The sequence below is a fragment of the Pseudorca crassidens genome, chromosome 12 (genome assembly GCF_039906515.1).
Source record: "Pseudorca crassidens isolate mPseCra1 chromosome 12, mPseCra1.hap1, whole genome shotgun sequence".
NCBI lineage: Eukaryota > Metazoa > Chordata > Mammalia > Artiodactyla > Delphinidae > Pseudorca > Pseudorca crassidens.
In genome coordinates this window covers 88728678-88750411 of record NC_090307.1, presented here as the reverse complement: position 1 = coordinate 88750411, position 21734 = coordinate 88728678, and the positions used below count along the sequence as shown (strand labels likewise).

At 49.1% G+C, this 21734-nt stretch overlaps 2 protein-coding genes across 3 annotated transcripts in view; one reads left to right on the top strand and one right to left on the bottom strand.

The window, feature by feature from the left end:
• The window catches only part of SLC15A4 (solute carrier family 15 member 4), a 119013-nt gene extending 100271 nt beyond the window's left edge, over positions 1 to 18742 (top strand). The window contains exon 8 of the mRNA XM_067701200.1: positions 18570 to 18742. Within this exon, the coding sequence (XP_067557301.1) occupies positions 18570 to 18727 (158 nt within the window). The 3' untranslated portion in view covers positions 18728 to 18742. The remainder of the gene's footprint in view (positions 1 to 18569) is intronic.
• Positions 1 to 21734, bottom strand: part of TMEM132C (transmembrane protein 132C) — a 373251-nt gene that overhangs the window by 9016 nt on the left and 342501 nt on the right. For both annotated transcript variants that reach the window (XM_067701197.1, XM_067701198.1), the window contains exons 6-7: positions 3589 to 3794; positions 1615 to 1888 (exon numbers count right to left, since the gene is read on the bottom strand). In XM_067701197.1, the coding sequence (XP_067557298.1) occupies positions 1615 to 1888; positions 3589 to 3794 (480 nt within the window). The remainder of the gene's footprint in view (positions 1 to 1614; positions 1889 to 3588; positions 3795 to 21734) is intronic.

Genomic DNA, 21734 nt, shown 5'->3' with positions numbered 1-21734 from the left:
GCTGCGTTTGGGCTTTCTCTAGTTGCAGCAAGCGGGGGCTACCTTCGTTGCAGAGCACAGGCTCTAGGCGCGTGGGCTCAGTAGTTGTGGCTCACGGGCTCTAGAGCGCAGGCTCGGTAGTTGTGGCGCATGGGCTTAGTTGCTTCACGGCATGTGGGATCTTCCCGGACCAGGGAACGAAGCCATGTCCCCTACACCGGCAGGCAGTTTCTTAACCACTGTGCCACCAGGGAAGCCCTCCATTCTGTCTTTGAAAGGAAATGCCCCTCCCCGTTTGGATGAGGCTCTCTTGCGTACCACACAACCTGGTCAACCGTGCACGACGATCCTGCTGCCTGGACCCGTGAAGAGTCGCACACAGGCTGACTCTGCGCGGCCCAACTCCCATTCTAGGTGAATTACGGAACCAACGGGAGACCTGAATTATAAATTGCTGACTCTCCCTTCGGGCCCCCAGCACAATGTGTCCTCTGCTGAAATATTACTTTCTGCCTCATCTCATAAACCACGTGTAGGACCTGAGATGTCGCAGGTGAGATGGTAGAAACGTATCTATCATTTCTACCTGGGGTGGTTGTGAAAGGATCCAGAATGACATTCCAGAAAGGTGGAGTCACACACACGACTGTCTGTAAGACAGATAACCAGCAGGGACCTACTGCACAGCACAGGGAACTCTACTCAATACTCTGTGATAACCTATGTGAGAAAAGAATCTGAAAAAGACTGGATATATGCATATGTATAACTGAATCACTGTGCTGTACAGCTGAAACTAACACAACATTGTAAATCAACTACACTTCAGTAAAATTAAAAAACAAACAAACAAAAAAGGTGGAGTCAGTAGGGTGGGACTTGATGGGCTGGCTGAAAGGCCCTCATGCCCTGTCATCTGTTTTGAAATCCCACCATTCTATACATTTCCTTGAGCAAAAGAGGCAGTAGGATTTTTTTTTTTTTTTTGCGGTACGCAGGCCTCTCACTGTTGTGACCTCTCCCATTGCGGAGCACAGGCTCCGGACACGCAGGGGCCCAGCCGCTCCGCGGCATGTGGGATCTTCCCGGACCGGGACACGAACCGTGTCCCCTGCATTGGCAGGCGGACTCTCAACCACTGCGCCACCAGGGAAGCCCAAGGTAGTAGGATTTTGAAAAGAGTTTGTCGAATGACTGTACGACAGAATGACAGACTGACCTAAGGAAAGAAGGGAGGAAAGGAAGAAGGGACGCATCCTTCTTTGGTCGCTGGCAAGAGCAGCACAGAGATGGGGGAAGGTTCTAAGAGGGTGTAGGAGGTGCGCATCTGGAAAGGGGGCACTGAGGGTGGAGGAGTAGAGTCAGGATGGGGCGGGTTGGGTGGTGGGAATGGAGCATGCAGCAGTGAGGGGGTCATAGCGGCACTAAGGGGTGTGACCACCACCTTCTCAATTCTGTCTGGAAGGAGCTTGGGGCTCAGAGAGCTGGTCCAGGCTCACCTTTCGGGGGCCCCAGGATGCCATCACGAGGACAAGGAATTGGCCACGAGGACCCGCCCACCTAGTGAGCCTCCCCCAGGGCTGGGTACCACCTTCAGTGATGGGCGTGCAGAAGTTCCCAGCTCCGGCTTCCTACCTGGATGGTTGTCATGCCAACCTCCCTCCCGACCAGGATCCTGCTGTCCTGGAGAGTGGCCACGTGGGGTTCCTCCAGCTTCATGAAGTCTGCAACCAGGTGGGTGATGTCGAACTGCCAGTCGGGACTGAGCAGGTGGCTTGGCCGGCCCCAGGGGCTGGCGCCCTCAGACACAAACTGAGTGAGGACCCGCACGGTGGCGTGCTGGTACTGCAGGGCACAGCCTCGGCCCCGCCGCCCGTCCTCTTCTTCATCCTCGCTGTCCCGCGTGGGCCTGCCGGGAAAAGAGAAGAGGCTCTCAGGTCAGGGGATGGGATGCAAGGTGCTTGGAGTCACGAGGCAGGTGCCCCCGTCAACCTACAAGAGACAGCATCCCGGGCAGGAGCCTCAGGACCACACAGGAGCACCAGCTCTATCACCGGGCAGCACAAAGGGTGAAACGCCTCTCTCTCTCTCTCTCTCTCTCTCGTTTAATAATGCAAAGAAGCAAGCTTTATTGTACTTGCCAAAGGAGGAAGGGAAGACTTAATTGAGAAGAAAATGTGAACATCTCTCTCCACTCAACAGCATGACCCAAAGGAGTTCTCCACATCCTATCCCTCCCGATATATGCAACCCACAAAAAATCCCATCTCTCTTTTGAAGACATTTATTGACAAATAAAAGATAGAAGAACTAATATTTACTAAACGTACACTGTCCACAAAGTAGCAGAGAACCATGCATGGCTATTCACAACTTAATTTCAATGAAGAAAGTTAAGCAAATCAAAACACTAAATTTCTCAGTCACTCCATAACCCCTTGTGCTAGCGGCTACCATGCTGGACATTGTGAGTCTAGAACATTCCACCACTGTAGAAAGGTCTCTTGGGCAGGGTGGTATGATGCTCTTGAGATGTGTCTATCCTAAGCTCTGCACGGATGGACTCTTTGAATCTCATAACACCATGAGGCAAAACTTTAATTATTCTTATGTCCAGATGAGGAAACTGAGGCGGAGAGATTGGGTGGCTGGCCCAAACTCACAAAGCAAGAAGGTAGCTGAGCTTGGATTTGAACCCAGCAAGTGTCAGTTCTGCCTTCTTCAGGGACAGGGAACGAACCCGTATCTTGGCCACTCGTGACCACTAAATGGTCTGAAGTCTTGGCTGGAGTCATGGCTGTCCTCCCCGGCAGGACAAATGCCTCAAGTTTACCCTGTAGAAATGGATTCACCACTTCACTGCTCCATTCATCCATCCTGAGATGGGCTCCAGTTGCCCCTTAAAAATCAAGACCCTGGTGCCTGGGAGACTGTTGGGAAAATAGTGCTGGTGGTTTAAGCTGGGAGATTCCACCCAGGAAACCGGAATTCAGCAACAACTCTTATTTAGCTAAACTGAGGGCCACAGAGCTGAGAAAATAAGACCCCAGACTCCTACATGAGACGATCCGGAGTCAGAATACATTAGAGGCTTTTGCTTCGGTTTAAGAGGAGGCAGCAACCCCATGGTCCAGTATAAATGCAAGTAGACTTTACCCAATGTTTTGATACACATAGAGCTTTTCAAGTTTATAGATATTCATCCAGCACAGAAAAAGGATTCACCGTTTCGCTTAGAGAAAATAAACCCAAACTTAAATTCCCTGGGGGTGGAGGGCCTAGAAAATCTTGTTACTTCTGTGGCTTCACCCTGGAGGGACCACTTGCAGGAGACAGTTTCCTAGCAGCCCATGCAGACTGCAAATGACTGGATCTCATGCTGACCCAGCCGCTCAGCAGCCTTCCTGCCTGGCTGGGTTACCCTGGGCCTTGGTTTCCCCAGAGGGTTGTTGTTAGGCTGTAGGCATGTATGCGTTGCATCATGTCATCACCATGGTAACAGCATCACCTAGTCTGCACCGGGCCCTGCATTGGCTCCTTTAGCGTTAAGGTCAGTCTCCACGGCCGTTGCCGTCACAGCTCTGATGCGTCTCCCCGTCCCGGGCTTACCTCTTAGTGGCCACGATGGGGACCCTCCAGCCTTTAATCTGGCTCAGCTCCGTGTCAGAGACGTCGATCTGCAGGGGCAGCCGGGGCACCCACACGGTGACGTGCAGGGGGGCGCTCAGGTGCTGGTATGTGAAGTTCACCACCGTGTCCACCTTGCCTTTCATCTCTTTGCCATTGACAAAGATGTAGTCGCAGCGGTCGGACACCTGCCGAGACAGAGAGGGGATGGAGGAGGAGAAGTTCCTGGGGCCCTGGAGACCACCCTTCTGCCATTTGTCCTTTTCTCTAGCAAAGCACGCATGCTTGATCTAGGTTCCCCTCAATGCAGAGCCTGAGACAAGGATTCAGTGTGGTTGGTTTACTTGGGAGGTGACCCCAGGGAAGGGGGACCAGGGAGCAGACTGAGGGAATCAGAGAAATAAGAATAGTTGGTAGAAAGGTACATCTTTGCATTTGCTGCTGTGACCATCAGGCTCCATTTTTCTGGGCCTCATGGAAAGCACACAGAATTGTCCACCTGCAGTATGAGAGGCAGGAATATTATCTACCAGCTCCTCTCCTGTCTCTCTTTGAGTGAGGGCTGCTGTGTGAGTTAACTTCCCCATACTTTTAGGCTGAGACACAGGCCCTGGGATGGAAAGCAGAAGCAGACTGAGAGAAGCAGCAATCACTAAGTGAACTTGAACCTGCACAGAACTGCAGCTGGGACTGAACTCTGGGTGGACCCGGGGAATGTGATTTGGGCACCAGAGGTGTCTGTTCTCCAGGCCGATGTCTGCTCAGAAGGTGAGCCACACCCACGTCCCGCCCCATCCAGCCTCCCAGGGTCTGAAGGGCTCATACCGCCTTTCTCTCTAGCAGGGCTCTTCCAGTTCCTACACTCTCTGCTCCAATCACACGCAGCTCTGATGGCTCCCCATCAGGAGAACGCTCAGGCCTTCGCACATGTAGTTCCCTTTCCCTGGGAACACCCTTCCCTCCCTGTTTGCAGCACCTCCCCTGAGGCCCTAGGATTGTTTGTGTATCTGTACTGTTACTCTTCATCCAGTGAATGGCAGAATCTCATTAGTGATGACCAACTTATGTTTCCTTCCCCTGAATTTCCTCCTTTCACTGTTCCCATTTCTAGAAGATCATGGACTCAGGAAAGAGACAAGACAGAGCACAAAGGAAAACAAACACAGAGACAAATAAAATAAAAGTCTTCAAGCATCTAGATTTTGTGTTCCAATGCCTAAACCCTCAGGAAGATGCATCTGTTTACAGCCCCACGGATGTCGTCATGTGGCAAAGAAACAGCTGGAGGATGCCCGTGCCCCTTGGGAGGAGGCTGCTAGGAGCAGAGTGCACAGGGGTGGGACCACATCAGAGGTAACCCGTGTGGACTCTGAATGATAATGGGTGTGCCCTAGGAGCCGTGGACAGAATCCTTGAGGACTAGACGCCCCTCCCCAAGGCCTTGAGAGTAGTTAAATCCCCTAGAAATTAGCCTCCGATGAGGTCTCGTTGCCATAATGAATTGAAGACTGAAAAGAGAAATCAAGTTGGGTTATAGAGAAACATGACCCATCTTGCATAGTCAAGTTTATGGGATGGGATTTACACTAGCCCCATGTGCAAATTCACATTTTCAACTGCAAAATCCTCGAAGGCAGTAAGTACATGTTTTTCTTCTTTGACCTCTTGGTTCCTCATACCAGCTGCTCATGAAGGGGGAGCTCAGCAAAGTGGATACTGAATGGATGAATGGATGGATACATGAATGGATGGATAAATGGATGGATGCATGGACGGATAAATGGACGGATAAATGGACGAGTGGATGGATAGATGGATGAGTGAATGGATAGATGGATGAATGGGTGGCTGAATGGATGGATGGATGGATAAATGGATGGACAGATGGATGGATGGGTGGATGGATGGATGGATAAATGGATGAGTGGATGGATAGATGGATAGATGGATGGATGAGTGGGTGGCTGAATGGATGGATGGATGGATGGATGCATGGACAGATAAATGGACGAGTGGATGGACAGATGGATGAGTGAATGGATAGATGGATGAATGGGTGGCTGAATGGATGGATGGATGGATGGATGCATGGACGGATAAATGGATGAGTGGATGGATAGATGGATGAATGGGTGGGTGGATGGATGGACGGATGGATAAACGGATGGACAGATGGATGGATGGGTGGATGGATGGATGGATGGATGGATGAGTGGATGGATAGATGGATGAATGGGTGGCTGAATGGATGGATGGATGGATGGATGGAAGGATGGATGGATGGACAGCTGGATGCATGCCTGAACATGGCCCTTTCTTCATGGGGTACTTGCTTCAAGACAACCAAACAAAGATCTTGGGGCGAAGGAGATATGGTGAAAGACTGAGATGGAGCCAAGAGCAGTGGAAGTTAATTTGAAAGAAGTTAAGAACACAAGAAGTTAATTTGAAAACTTCCAGAAAGCTCTAGAGCAGTGTTTCCTAACCTTTTAGGAGTCATGAACTCCTTTGAGAGTACACATAAAGCTAATTCTTGCCCTAGAAATGCATATACACACAGTTTTGTGTAGCATTTCAGAGTTAATGAAGTCACACATGGACTCTTCACCCAGCATTGCCACACTAAGCTGTAACTGCCGATTTGCTTATGTGTCTCCCGTCCAGGTTATACACGCTGAAAGGAGCAGCATTTCCTTCAGGGGTGTCCACGGCCCCGGTTAAATAACATCCAACGCTGAGCAATGAACTCTGGTGATCGCGCTCTCTTTCCCCGGCTTCTAGGAACTATGGATGGGTACCCTGGGCCCAATTTTCATCTTCAGCTCGCACTTCTGTTTGGAGCGGCAGGTGGAGAGGGCCGGGCCGAGCACATTTCCTCCATCTGCTGGGGACAGTGGCAGGGGGCGGGTGGGAGGGGAACACATGGATGGATCTTCTCACTCACGGTCAATAGTGGTTTAAAGCTGTGTACGTACTGATTAAGAGTGGAAACCAATTTTCTTCCCTGTCCCAGATTTGTCATTAGCATGTAAACACTGTCCTGGATCCGGGCAGGCATTAGCATAATAGCCAAGCAAGAGTTATATCAGTAATCACTTCTTTAATCAATGTTGTAATTCACAGACCATTGACTTTCCTCATTTATTACCTTTCTGAGCTCTGGTGGGAAGGAACCTGGCCGCTCCAGAATGCATAAATCATTAAGGGAACGCCAAGGGTATGAAGCAGCGGGCGTGACAGAGCCATTGTCACTGTTACTCCTGAAGATGCCATAAATGTCTGGGCAAGTCTCAGGATGCATCCATCATTTCCCAAGCGGCTACAGCAGCGGGAACCATGGTATCACGAAGCGAGCCTGCTCATCTGCAGAAAAGGAACCCGAGGCCCCTGCGAGCATCTTGCCAGCCCCTTGCCTCCATCTCTGGGAATCTTCTCTCTCTCCAACCACACTGAATCTTTTCTCTCTCTCATTGTGGGGGAGCTTCTACCCACTGAGAAAACTGCTTGCTGGCCTCTTGCTCACTCTGACGTTCAGACTCTCCCTTCTGAGCGCACGGTGGCCGTGGAAACAGCCACTGATGTCTGCTTTTAAGGACTGGGAGGGGCTGGGGTAGGTTCCAGCTGAGCGACCTACGGTCAGCTGACACCTTCTGTTGTCGCTCAGGCCTTGGCAACTTCCTGAGGACGTTGCCTGCTTCCTAGGGGAGAAGCTGGGGACCACTTTCCATGAAGAAAGCAAAAGGCATCTGTTGGCCAGCCATCGACATCCAATGCGATTTTTGTCTTGATGCCCTCGGCCAAGCGGGTTCTCAAATTGGACGAGCATCAGAGGCGGTCAAGTGTCCACAGGCTGCTGGGCCCACTCCCCAAGTCTCAGGTTGAGCAGGTCTGGTGTGTGTGGGGGGGCGATATTTGCACTTCTAACAAGTTCCTGGGAGACGCTGATGCTTCAGGTCTGGGGACCACAATTAGAGACTCACTCCTTGAAATACTGCAATTGCCCCTTCTTCTGTGTTTCCGTGGCAGCTTAAATATCCTGTCTTAGCCCTTTGGGGCTGCAATCACAGAATACCCAGAGACGGGGCCGGGGGCTTAAACCACGGTCATTTATTTCTCACTGTCTGGAGGCTGGGAAGTCCAATACGAAGGCGCCGGCACAGTCTGTGTCTGGTGAGGGCCCATTCCTGGCTCCTAGATGGCTGTCTTCTCTCTGTGTCCTCACTTGGTGGAAGGGGTGAGGGAGCCCTCTGGAGCCTCTTATAAAAACGCTAATTTATTCATGAAAGCTCCGCCCTCGTGGCCTAATCACCTCCCTAAACCCCTGCCTCCGACCATCACACTGGGGTTTAAAATCTCAACATAGGTATTTGGGGGGCGTCACACAAACATTCAGTCCATATATACTCCTTTCATTCCTGTAATCAGTTAGCTCTGAGGCTTTAAATACCATCTCTGTATAATATAAATACCATCTCTAATAACTCCCCACATCCGACCTCCAGATAAAAAGTGCTTATTCAACATCTCTACTTGGCTCTCTAATTAGCATTTCCAACTTCATATGCTCAGAAATCTAACTCTAATAGGTTTTGCCTCTTTGGAGACTAGGGGTTGAGAATAGAAATTAAGTTCAAATACAGAAAAACGATTTACATTTCTTGCACACCTGAGTGTGTGTACCTGCTCTGTTAACATAAACTATCAAATGCTCTTACACTGTCCTGATGCCTGCTTTTACACCTGTCATGTGCTTTCCCCATCATTCTCACCCTCGGTCCTTTCTGGAGCTCTGGACAGCCATCAGGATCCCATTTTAGAGATGAGAAAACTGAGGCTCACTGAGGTTGCAGCTTGCCCAAGGTGGAGAAGAGGGGTGAAGAATAGAACCGGTTTATGACAGTCAGTGCAGGATTTGATCAGACTGTTTCAGTCGTGTTGTCTTAACAGAAAATATCCTGAGATTGTGGCCTTGGAAATCGCCCTTCCTGCCATGTGAGTCTTAGGTTCTTTTCCATTTCTGTGGGCTGGGGGACCAGGGAAAGGGGCCCCAAGAGAGGCCACTGGCCGCTGACTCTGACGTGGACCAGCTCAAGTCCTTTCTGCCAGTTGCCCTGGCCCTCGCTCTCTTGGCCCATTCCCAAAGCAGCCCGCTCAGACAGGCCGGAACGTTGCACATCTCGTCAGGGAACAGATAGTACGTGCTACCTGAAATTTAGGAGAGTTTAACAGAGGGACTCTACAAAGGTGTGGGTGGGGTTGAAGGAAACCAGCAAGAGATGGCAAAGCCCAGCACAGATAGAGGTCGGGGTAGTGCATTGAATAGCATTCTCCAAAATCCATGCTCATCTAGGACCTTCGAGTAGGACCTGATTTGGAAATAGGGTCTCTGCAGTTGTAATTAGCTAAAATGAGGTGATACCAGCCTAGGGCGGGCCCTTAAAGGGCTGGTGTCTGTGCCCAGCTTGGGCACTGTCCCTGCTCGAGAGGCCTGCCCACCTTGGCAGAAAATGCAGCCAATGTCAACTCATAACCGTGCTGCAAGGCGCCCAGAGGAATAAAACAGACCGACCTCAGTTTCCCCACCCTCCAGTGCCTGGGGGTGCCTCCCCCTGCCTCCAGCCTCGTGGGAACCCTGAGGATGACTGGGATGTAATCTACAAAGGTTAGCCTCCCAGAGCAGGGTGGGAGAAGGGCAGAGGGGTCCGGAGGGGAAAACAGCATATCCAACACAGAGACCGCTTCTCTAACATTTCCCATCTTCTTTTGTTTTGGGGGGGGGGGCACACCGCGAGGCGTGTGGGATCTCAGTTCCCCGACCAAGGATCAAACCAGCGCCCCCTGCATTGGAAGCTTGGAGTCTTAACCACTGGACCGCCAGGGAAGTCCCCCATTTCCCAGCTTCTTAATCTGGGACTCATGTTTAAAAATTTTTGTGAATTGTGGCCCCCTTTTAAACTCAGGAAAAACCCTTGAATGAGTCCAAGCTCCTCCCTGATGCGGCCCTTGACGTCTCTCCTAGGTGTGTCTCCCACTCATCCTCGCCTTGACTCACTCTGCCCCTGGCTGGTCCTTGAACACACCAGACACGCTCCTGCCGCAGGGCCTTTGCACTTGCTTACTCTCTATCTGAAGCATCCTCCCTAGGCGTCTGCATGATTTGCTCCGCATCTCCTTTAGGGCTTTTTTTTTTTAGTTGAAGTATAGTTGATTTCCAATGTTGTGGTAGTTTCAGGGGTTTGGCAAAGTGATTCAGTTATATACATACACTCTTTTACAGATTCTTTTCCCTTATAGGTTATTACAAAATATTGAGTATAGTAGGTCCTTGTTGGTTATCTATTTTACATATAGTAGTGAATATCTGTTCATCCCAAACTCCTAATTTCTCTCTCTCCCCCCTGCCCTTCCCCTTTGGCAACCATAAGTTTGTTTTCTATGTCTGTGGGTTTATTTCTGTTTTGTATATAAGTTCCTTTGTTGTTAGTGTATAGAAATGCAACAGATTTCTGTGCATTAATTTTGTATCCTGCAACCTCACTGAATTCACTGATGAGCTCCAGTAGTTTTCCGGTAGCGTCTTTAGAGTTTTCTATGAACAGTATCATGCCATCTGCAAACAGTGACAGTTTTACTTCTTTTCTAATTCGGATTCTTTTTTTTTTTTTTTTTGAGGAAGAGCTATTTTAATTTTCTATTAAACATTCTTCCAAAAACACGATTTTACTCCATATCTTACCGAGTTATTAGAAATAACATTAGCATTAGAAAAACTAGGAAGGTAAAAGTAGGGAAAACACATCATATGCCAAAGTCTGATATGAAATTTACCTTTAAAAAAAAAGGAATAAAAAGTAATATTCCTTTAAGTTGAATTAAAGAAAAAAACTAGGAAGGTAAATTAAATGTGGCTAGTTAAACTAAACATATGAAAAAGGAAAATTATAACAAAGGAAGGAGAGCTTTACAAATTTAATTAATACAAGATTATAATGTGAAAACTGTGCATCTCAAAGCAAACTTTGTTCAATTATTTTTAACAGCAGTGTTTTATGATTCTAATACATTGATATTTTTTCAAGAAGGAAACTCACTTAAAAAACATGTTTGTTTTAATAAATAGGCCTGGGCTTCCCTGGTGGCGCAGTGGTTGGGAGTCCGCCTGCCGATGCAGGGGACACGGGTTCGTGCCCCGGTCCGGGAAGATCCCACGTGCCGCGGAGCGGCTGGGCCCGTGAGCCATGACCGCTGAGCCAGCGCGTCCGGAGCCTGTGCTCCGCAACGGGAGAGGCCACAGCAGTGAGAGGCCCGCATAACGCAAAAAAAAAAAAAAAAAAACAAATCTCATGCTATTTGCCCAGGTGTAGCTTCAATCTAAGTTCTGACAATGAAATATACGGATATATATCTATACGTCTCATCTTGATTTTCAAAGGCAGGCAACGGGAGTTCTTCACAGCTTAGCTTCGCCTGGATGAAGCTGACGATTTTGTAACTTCGTAGCTAGACCCATGTTGCCAGTGATTTTCAATTTGCCTTTAAAGAAGGACGACTGAGGATTCATTTTACCGTGTTGGGAGCCAAGAAGCCGTACACATTACCGGTCATCAAAGCCAGTAAGTCCGAGTCAGCCACTGTAATTGTGCAGTCGGCCTCTTATCTGAGTTAGGGAGCACCGGTCCTTTGCCATTCTTCACGTCCACCACCCAGGTGGCTTCTTTACCTCCAGGGCCATCCTTCACCTTGAAGGCAAAAATATCACCGATTTTCTTCACAAATTGCTCTCCTTCCTCTTCAAGCTTCTTCTCAATCTCCTTAAAGACTAGATTTGCCTTAAATCCATCAACTGCAGAGCCGGTTGGAGCGGCCTCAATTTGATGAGTTCTAAAAGAACTGGCAGCTTCAGGAAAATCCATCTTGTACAGCGTGACAACTACAGCTCCCCCGGTGCGTAAATTCTGCTGCAGAGCTGGATTCCTTTTATTTCTTTTTCTTCTCTGATTGCTGTGCCTAGGACTTCCAAAACTATGTTGAATGAAAGTGGCGAGAGTGGGGCTTCCCTGGTGGCGCAGTGGTTGAGTCTGCCTGCTGATGCAGGGGACACGGGTTCGTGCCCCGGTCCGGGAAGATCCCACATGCCGCGGAGCGGCTAGGCCCGTGGGCCATGGCCGCTGAGCCTGCGAGTCCGGAGCCTGTGCTCCGCAATGGGAGAGGCCGTAACGGTGAGAGGCCTGCGTACCGCAAAAAAAAAAAAAAAAGTGGCGAGAGTGGACATCCCTGTCTTGTTCCCTTTAGGTCTTTAATCTAATGATTCTCCACTGGGACCACTGCGTCCTCCAGGGGACACTGGACAATCTTTGGATATCTTTTTGGTTGTCACAACTAGGGAAGGAGGTTGTCGCAATTTGAAGATGGGCACCTGGCACCTAAGGGCAGAGGCAAAGGGTGCTTGCTCAACACCCCACACTATCCTACAGGACAGCCCCACACATAGAGTCAGTCGCCAGTGCCGCAGCTGGGAAAGCCTGTCTGTAAATTCTCAGAGACCCTTGCTCAGACATTTTAATGTAAAATTGCAACTCTTCCAAGACACCTGACCCTCTGCTTTGCTTTATTTTTCTCTATCACTTATTGCCATCTCATACACTATACATTTTACCTATTTAGTTTCGTTTTTATTTGTCTTCCCTCACCAGAGCATGAAGTCCTAGGATGATGGGGACTTTTGTCTGTTTTGTTCACTTTTGTAACCCCTAGTGCCTGAAATGGCCCCTGGCACATAACAGGTGCTCATGAAATATATGTTGAAAAATGAATGAATGAATGCATCAGAGCTTGTGGGTCACATTTGCCCTGCATGGTGTTTTTAAAATAGCAAATTAGTTACCAGCATTGGAAAACCATTGCATTCAATTTTGTTAGCAGCCTGAACCCTGAAAGCATTTGAGTTTTCTACCGTGATGTCTTTGCTGGTCTCATAGACCAGACTGGGGAGTCTGCGGGGCGCTGCTGGGAGGGACAGTGGGCTGCAGCTGTCCTCGGAGGTATTGAAAGCCAGCCTCAAAGGTGCCCATACCCCGCAGCAGGCTCCCTCCCCTTCTGTCCGCTTTCTCCCATCTTTCCCCATCTCTCCACCCGTGATAGCTAACTGCCCAAATGTATTTACTTATTTTGCTACTATTCTCTTAATTTTAACTTTTGCACAATGTCCCCACTGGCAGTATGCCAAGTGTGACCCCTCCGCCCACCAAGAGCCCAGCTGAGCACTCCTCGCTGGGCAGGCTGCAGACCACGCCCCGGGAGACTGTCTGGCAGACTATTTCTTCACGCAAACTACTGGCGAACAACAGGAGGTTCTCTCAATGGAGAATTAAATGGCCAGAAACCATTTCAACATCCCCAGAGCAGAGTGTTGCCAAGGCAACCAGGGCATGTGCCCTTGGCGGGGAAAAGGCGCTCAGGTACCTGGCTCCCCACTTCCTCCCTCAGGGGACACTCAGGGCTGCTCCTCCCACATTGCACCTGACACTCACCCACCCACCGCTCACACGTGGGAACATACACGAGGAGATGGACTCTCAGTGGTGACTGCACGTTTTATAACAGCAACCAATGTTCTCTGAGGGCTTGCAGTAAAGCAGGAACCATTCTAAGAGGTAACGTGAATGGTTACCTAAGAGGTAAACATTCTAAGAGGTAACATGAATCATTCACTGAATCCTCACCGTGAACATATGACAGGGCTACATTTTAAAAATCACATCCGTATTTCAAATGAGGAAACAAAAGACAGAGAGGTGATGTAACTTGCCCGAGGTCACACAGCTGGTGCTCAGTGAGTCAGAACTTAAACACCATCGACCCCAGAGCTCTGCTCTTAACCATGGTGCCCACTGGTTCGGTGCTCATTGAGTTGTTGGCTTTGATTCTTACCCCTTTTCTTCTATGGTGGGAGAATGACTCTATTTCCTATTGATGGCAAACTGGGCCACGTGACTAGCTGTGGCCAAGAGAATGCAGAGAAAGGTGACGACCAACCTTTCTCCAAGCTCAGACTCGAGAGCTGTTGTGTATTTCTGCCAGCCCTTGTGAACTGTGCCACCAGAGGAACTTAAAGTAGCGGAGACCTCTCAGCCCAGCCCTGGAATGAGGCACCTGGACAGATCATAGCCCGACCTGCAGGGACGGGGGGTCCACCCCAGCCAGGCCCACAGACCACCAGACGACCCGCAAACGCGTAAGCAAGAGGACATGATCATTGCCTTCAGCAACTGAATGCTGGGTCACTTGTTACACAGCAGAGCTGACCGAGTTATTCTGCTACGAGCTGGGGTGAAGAGGACGCTGCCTGGACCTCTCAGGAGGTCTTATATTCCCTCTCCTGTCCTCCCCACTCCATTCCCCCTTTATCCTACCTCCTTTCTCTCCTCCTTAGGCAGTGGGGAGGACATGGCAGGGCTGGGAGGAAAGCAGGACTGGGAGAGCCCTGCTCCCAGGTTCAGGAAGGGCCCGCGGTTTCGGGAATTCTCCGAGTCAGAGCTTCTCATCCAGGGGCGGTGACTTCCGCCTGGCCCCAGCTTTGGGCTGGGAGAACGCTTTCCTTTCTCTGTGTCCTGTTCTCCCAAAGAACTTCTGGCTTATGTAGCATCTCACCCACAATTTGCACTCCCCCCTCAGCTGCCAGAGAGCAAGTTTTACGTTTGCAGGAGATCTGCTGCCATTTCACTACTGAAGTGTCTGACAGCTACTTTTCGGACATCTCTGGAAAAGAAGAAAAGGAAAAAGGTAGGCAAAGCAGGGCTAAGCAGTATTTCTGAGACGATGTCTCTGCCTTCCTCCTCCTTGCTTCCTGCCTCTCACTTACAGATGGCCAAACAGAAATCTGTTCTGTGATAAATCACACTTTATCCAGCTGACAATGCAAATGCAAATGCCAGGACTTGGAGATGCCGAGTGGTTCTCAGCTCAGGGCTCTGGTCCACCCGGGAGCTGGTGACGCTCCCGGTCAGATGCGGGGGTCTGGCCCATGAGGGTCAACTGGACAGCAGGACCCTCGCCAGGGTGGTCAGGCCCAGAGGAAAGCGGATTTCCTCACTGGAGGCTCCACATGTGTGGCCAGGCTTGCATTTGAGTCGTGGCTGACCCCTCATTATACCTCATCTAGCAAACGAGGATTCCTTCTTTCTATAAATACTTCCGGCATTGCTATTATGCACCAGGCGTTTTTCTAGGCACCGGAGATGCAGAAGGGAGTGATAAGGAGACTTCGTTAAGGAAGTTCCATTTTGGGGAGTGTGGGGATAGATGCTAACAGGTCAACAATAAGGTAAATGTGGGCAATAAATGCCATGAGAAAAATAAAATAAGGGAACAAGCAGGGGAAGTGATGTCTAGACAGATCCTACTATCAGGAAGGTGGCGGCCCTGAGATATTTGGGGGGAAGAAATTTCCAGGAAGATGTTCTTATCTTCCTTATCTAGTATTTATTAAGCGCCTGCTGTATGCCAGACTGTGCTAAGAGGACATAGGTACTGACTCCTTTTGTCTTCACTAAACCATTTTACGGGGGCGGGGGGGGGGGAACTGAGGCCCAGAGAGGTTGGCTAACTTGTCCAAGCTCACACAGCCAGTTAGATTGGACTTGGATCTGAAAGCAGTTCTCTAGCTCCAGAAACGTTCCCTTTAAAAAAAACTTTGCCAATTTAATTGGTGGAAAGTTATTTCAGTTCTTTCATTTTGGAATTAAAAAGAAAGTTCTTGAGGTCTGTGATCAAGCCTTCTTTCTCTCTGTGACTTCTTGCAATTCCCAGATACTAATAGACAAGAATTTTATTAAACTGTCTTTCTCTCCTTCTCTTTTTAAAAGCTTGTCTCATATAATTATGCCCAATAACTTGTAGGAGATCAGGGCCTCATCTGCGTCACCTCAGCACATCCTGCTAAAAGGAAAATTAGACGCAACACAGTTTTTTGGAAGAAAAAGAATCTTTCTTTGATATTTTAAAAACACCTTTACTGAGATATCTTTGACATATCAAAGCGTATCTATTTAAGATGCACAACTTGATGTTTTGATTCATGTATCTACTGTGAAAAGATCACCACAATCCAGCTAAACAACTTATCCATCTCCTGACACAGTTACCGTTGTCTGTGTGTAGGCGTTGAGAAGATTTAAATTAGAATCTATTCCCTTCGCAAATTTCAAGCGTCCAGTACAGTAAGCCCTGATCCTTTACTGCTCTCTTATACTATGCAAAGACCCTAACGTAGGCATATTTTGACCTGCTGTAGAAGCAGAAGGAAGGTTGGCAGATACAAGGTCAGAGAAGCCGGCTGGGGTGTGTCGGGCAGGGAGCGAAAAGCACCCCAGATTTGCTCTTACAGGAGAATTACACTGGAAAACCCGCAAATACAGGAATTAGCCCAGTGCCCGGCGCACAACAGGCAGACAGGGAATCCGTGGAGGGCTGGGCAAGTGGAACATATTAGCCCCTAGAAGTGTGTAGACAAGGGGCTTTGATTTTTTCAGTCTTGAAGAGGAGAATGGGGTAGAAGCTTCCAGAATGACAGCCTTAAACAGCTCTGCCCCTCCTGTGTGTGCACAGCTCTCTCCAGCTTGTGCCCTGGACCACCCGCTGCACCATCAGCCTGGCCTTCTCCCTAAAGATGTTACTTGAGAGCCTAACGTCCTGGGACTCAGGACACAAGGCCTGGAGCTGTCCTGCTGAGGGGACTAGGTGCCTCACAGCTTCTCTTTGAAACTCCAGCCTCGTAAGAGCTTTCCCACAAGATGGAAGCCTTATTTCAAAAGCAGCAGCCCCCCACCTGAACACTGGAATGAGGAGGAAAAGGCTTAATTATAGAGGAAACCAGGCAGCAAGGATGGGAATGATCCAGCTACGCGGGTCAATATGGGAGTTTGGGGACGGATGTCGCTGGAGCCCCAGGATGAGAACTGCTGGCCATGACCACACCTGTCTTCCCTCAGAGCTCAGGGGATCTGATGCAGCTGGAAGGCTAATGAGTTTGGGTTTTGGAGTAAGTCTGTTACATTGTTACATGTCAGGTATTTTCTCCTCTTCATTTTCCTTTTCTGATTTGGAATCACTCACACACTAAGGTGTCAATTTGTCAATTTCCTTGTCAATTATCCTAGTGCTTTGTGCTGAGTAATTTGTCATTTTATTTTATTATTTTTTATTGGATTATAGTTGCTTTACGGTGTGGTGTTAGTTTCTGCCGCGCAGCGAAGTGACTGAGCCACACGCATACACACATCCCCTCCCTCTTGGACCGCCCTTAGCCAATCACAGGACCCCTCTCCTCCAGGGGGAGCTCAGGGCAGAGTCTTGCTGGGAGATCTCAGGCTCTTCCACTTCTTCTCATCCTTTGCCTCCATCAGAGTAAGTCACTGCTTTGGCTAATGTCACCAAGGGAAACCTGCTCCTGGCTGGGGCAGGAGTAGGGCTCTTCTCTAACGTGGGCCAAGTTAAGAAATGGAAGAAAGGCCCTGGGACAGGGGGACAGGGACAGGGTGGGTAGTAAAGAGCAAGGCCCTGGGGTGGGAAGGGAGAAGCCTCCACTCCAGGCACCCAGTCCTTTTCCCTGTGGCCCCAGCCCTAGTTGCATTTGGGGATCCTCTCCTCCCTCACATTAGTCCAGAGTTTTGGATGAATCTCGGCCTCCAGTCTCCAAAGCAGGGTCATGTGATGACGATCTAAGCCAATCAGAGCTTCACATTTCTCCGGTCACAGTGGTTGGCTCAGGGGTGAGCACGTGACTTAAGCTGGTACAACTGGAGGGAATCTCAGGAATTTTTCAGGTGAGACTAGACAAAGGATACTTGCTCTTTTCTGCTGGAATGCTCCACGTAAAGAGATGGTTTTGTAGCCGCCTGTAGCCACCTTGGGACAGTACGACTCGTCTGAGATGTCAGTGAGCACAGAGGATATTGAACCAAGAGAAAGAGAGCCAGACATAAAATACTGATTGATAACTCCATGTGAGCTCCTGGATGCAGCCATTCCTGAAGCCAGAACTGCTTACTGTACAGAAACAGAAGCCGAAAACAACCCTCCCTTTTTTGCTTAATTCAGTTTGAGGCACGTTGTCTGTTAACCAAAATCATGCTCTCAGATAGAAGAGGCAAGAGCTCTGCTGCACCAGCCCAGACCCACCTGTATGCATCCCTCCCCATCAGTGTCTCAGCAAGGAGGACAAGCAGAGACAGGTAAGAAGGCGCAGCTGTCACTAGGCTGACGCTGCATGGTGACTTTTAATCCTCTGAGAGCTCGTGGAAAGGAGAGTGAGAGTAAACGGGGAATAATAAGCTGAATTCCAGCTCAGATACAGTGCATACTTGTTACTTTTGCTCCCCAACACCCACTCATCTTACCTCCGGTTACAGTGTTTAGGTGTTTTGAGGGAATCCCCCTAGACGCTCACGCTCAGTCCCTGTGCTTCAATGGGCTTGACTTCAGCTACACAGTGGGGTGTCCTCATAACACCACCCTGCCCCTGGCCACGGGGATTGGTCCGGGAACGGCCACATGACACCGTCTAGCCCGGTAACAGGAAGTCCAAGGATTTCTGATGGAGTGAAAGTACCATCTCATTTCCGGGAAGCTGTGGACGTAAGGCCTCTGGGGACCACACATAAAGAGTCAAAGGCAGAGCTCAGAGGGGCAGAGGAATTGATTTCTGAATCCACCTGTGCCCTAGACATTTAAATAATAAGACAGTTTCTCCCCTTACTTATTAAGCCAATTTGAGAGTCTTAATCATTCAACAACCACATCATCCTTGATAAAGATACGATGAACCCTTGGGAGGTTGGCATATGATATCGCCTGAGACCAAATCCTTGTTCTCAGATGGATTTCAGGTGAGAGGTCAAAGCAGGGCAGAAATGTTAATATCTGGCAGGAGAAAAAGCTAACACAGGAGGAGAACTGTCTTCCAGATCGAAATCTGTCCCAAGGCCAACCAGATACGCGATTCCAGGCTGGACTTTGCTACCCTGTGCTACATGGAGCTGGCCAGAAACTTTTCTTCAATGCAAGAGCCACCCACGCCCAGCTGCAGGATCCCTGGGGCTTCAAAACCTCTGTTCTCAGTTAAACAAATCCAGATGGACTTCCCTTGGCTCAAGTAAAGTCTGACTCGTAAGTAAACGGTCTTATCTTTTGCAAAAGTCTTTTATTAGAGCACAGTATTCTTGGGAGCTTAAGACAGAGGGTCGGAACAACCTGCTCTTTCTTGGCCAGTCCCAAGCATTAATGCCTGGCTTAGTTCCTACCAGTTGCAGGCTCTGGGTCTTTGCTTCCCAAAGAACGTCTGTGATGATGGAAATGTCCTACACCTGTGCATCCAATGCCCTACCAGTGCGCTGTCCAACATGGTAGCCATGAGCCACCTGTGTGGCCAGTCTCACCCTCTCTCTGAGGGTGACAACCACAAGTGTCTCCAAACATTGCCAAATGTCCCCTGGCAGACATACGATCACCCCAGGGAGAGAACACTGGCTCTAGGTCTACCTGGATAGTAAGAAGAGCTAACCGAATGCATCGACCTACCTGCTTTACTTTTATAACTATGTTAAAACTCGCAACAATCTTACGAGGTTGGTATGAGTATTACCCATTTTGCAGATGAATAAACTGAGGCTTGAAGAACTTGTCTGTGGCAGAGTGCAAGCTCTTAGACACGCTATTTCAACTGCTGGCGCTACAAGGAACTTTCATGGAAGGAACTTCCTTGCTTTACACGGGAGACCCCCAGCCCAGAACTGGGGCACAACTGGGCAGTGTCACTCAGCCTAGCCTGATGCCCGGGACTCCTTTGCTGTCCTTGACTTTCTTTCATTCTTAGAACCAAATGGCTCTTGAGGATAAAGACCTTTTGGCTTTTCTTCCAGAGCGTGTCTGATATGAGAAGCAAAAACGAGCAGCTCTCTTCCCTCCTTGGGAAAGAATTTGCCCATTTTCCTACTGGGCGAGGGAGTGCTACTTACAGTGGGAATCAATCTCAGGGACTCTTTAAAAACTTCAAGCTCTTATGAAAGAACCTGGCTCTCTCAAGGACTCAGAGCTGTGGAATCAATAGCAAATTCAGTAGGGAGGAAGCTTTGTGCTGAGGGGAGCCATTGCACAGGGAAGAATGTCTGTTGCTTACGTGAGGTTGCTTTCCACGTACCAGAACTCCTTTGGTCAGCAGGGGAAGCAGGGCCCCGTGGTTGCCCATATACATTATTTTTAGCTCTGCACCGGAATCCATTAGCTGGAACTGTGCCCTGGAGGTCAGACAGGCTGCACTGGAAATTCAATAAACGAGCTTTCTTTAATGGTATTTTAAATCTCAGCATCTCCACCCTGTCGGGGGAGAGCCTAGCCTCTATGGCCTCAGAAGCTTTGGGGAAACCGCAGGCAGGGCTGCAGCCCAGGGTAGGAGCCACCTGGGAAGTACAGGGCGGGGTACCCTAGTGTCAACCTGGTTAGGATGGGGGGCTGGAGAGAGCACTGGGAAAATCAGGGATACACAGTCATAGCAGGCATCGATAGTCGTTATTTTCCCTGCCACCAACGGGCCCAAACGCCTCCTCCTTGGACACCTATCCAGTCACCCTTTACGCCCAGGCCACGCCCTAGCACAGCACCTGCCGCATTTCCTTTGTGGTCCTCGTCACCACCTGTAATACGCTTATCTGTTATTGTCTGTTCCCTCCATGCCAGGCTCCATGAGGGCAGGGGACATGTCCTGTTTGCTGCCACGTCCCCAGTACTGGCATGGTACCTAGAGAAAGGCCAATACACCTCTGTTGAATGAATCATTAGGTGGTTATGGAACACACTGTACGTTGTCGAATCTAAGACAGCATCACTTCGTGGACCACAGGTGAGAAAACCTCTGCCAACGCATCTGTGCCGTGCCGTCGGCTGCATGGCTCAGCTATGTTTCAAGCACGTTCAAGTGTGGATGAACGTGTAGAGTAAGGACTCTGTGACGGTGGTTACTTGGATGTTGCCTGTGCTTTTGTCCCTGTTATGTGTCTTCCCTCCTCGTACTATTACTGGGCTTCCGTTGGGCACGTCACTGCCCTTCTCTGGGCCGTTGCTTTTTCATTCCTTGAACGTCAATCAACGCAGACGCTGATGTTCGCAGGTCTCTCCACTCACACGTCATTACTCCTATTGACCTAAACACCGAACACGCGGCAAACCACACCCCTCTTCACTTGCGGTTCCTTCACGCCCCACACTGACGGAGCCTCGTTTCCCAAATGCCCACCAGTCGGGGATATTCATGAAGCATCGCAAGGGGAGAGGAGAGAAAAGGCAGGAATGTGTACCTCGTCTCTGCAGAACGAACCAGGACAGAAAAGCCCTCTGTGTGTGTACCTCGTCTCTGCAGAACGAACCAGGACAGAAAAGCCCTGTGTGTGTGTTTATATATAAACAGACTCACACACATCTTGATGTGTCTGTTTATGATCACATGAGCACGGAGAGAGGCACAGAAGGAGATCAGGTAGGTAATTAACACTGATTACCTGAGGGCTGGAAAGGTGTGCTGTAGCGTGTGCGTGTGTGTGTGCGTGTGTGCATGTGTGTGTGCGTGTGTGTGTGCGTGTGTGTGTGCGCGCGTGTGTGTGTGTGCGTGTGTGTGCGTGTGTGTGTGCGCGCGTGTGTGTGCGTGTGTGTGTGCGTGTGTGTGTGCGTGTGTGTGTGTCTATAGATCTGCCAATTTCATTAAAAAATTTTTTTCCCTTTATTTTTAATTGAACTAGAGTTGATTTACAATGTTGTGTTAGTTTCAGGTGTGCAGCAAAGTGACTCAGTTATACATGATATATACAAACCTCTTCTTTTTCAGATTCTTTTCCATTATAGGTTACTACACGATATTGAATATAGTTCCCTGTGCTATACAGTAGGTACTTGTTTATCTATTCTATATATAGTCGTGTGGAACTGTTAATCCCAAACTCCTAATTTATCCCTCCCCCCTTCCCCTTTGGTAACTGTAAGTCTGTCTTCTATGTCTGTGAGTCTATTTCTGTTCTGTTTCACGAGTTCATTTGATCTGCCAATTTTAAAAGTCCATGATTAAAAAAAAATAGTTTGTATGA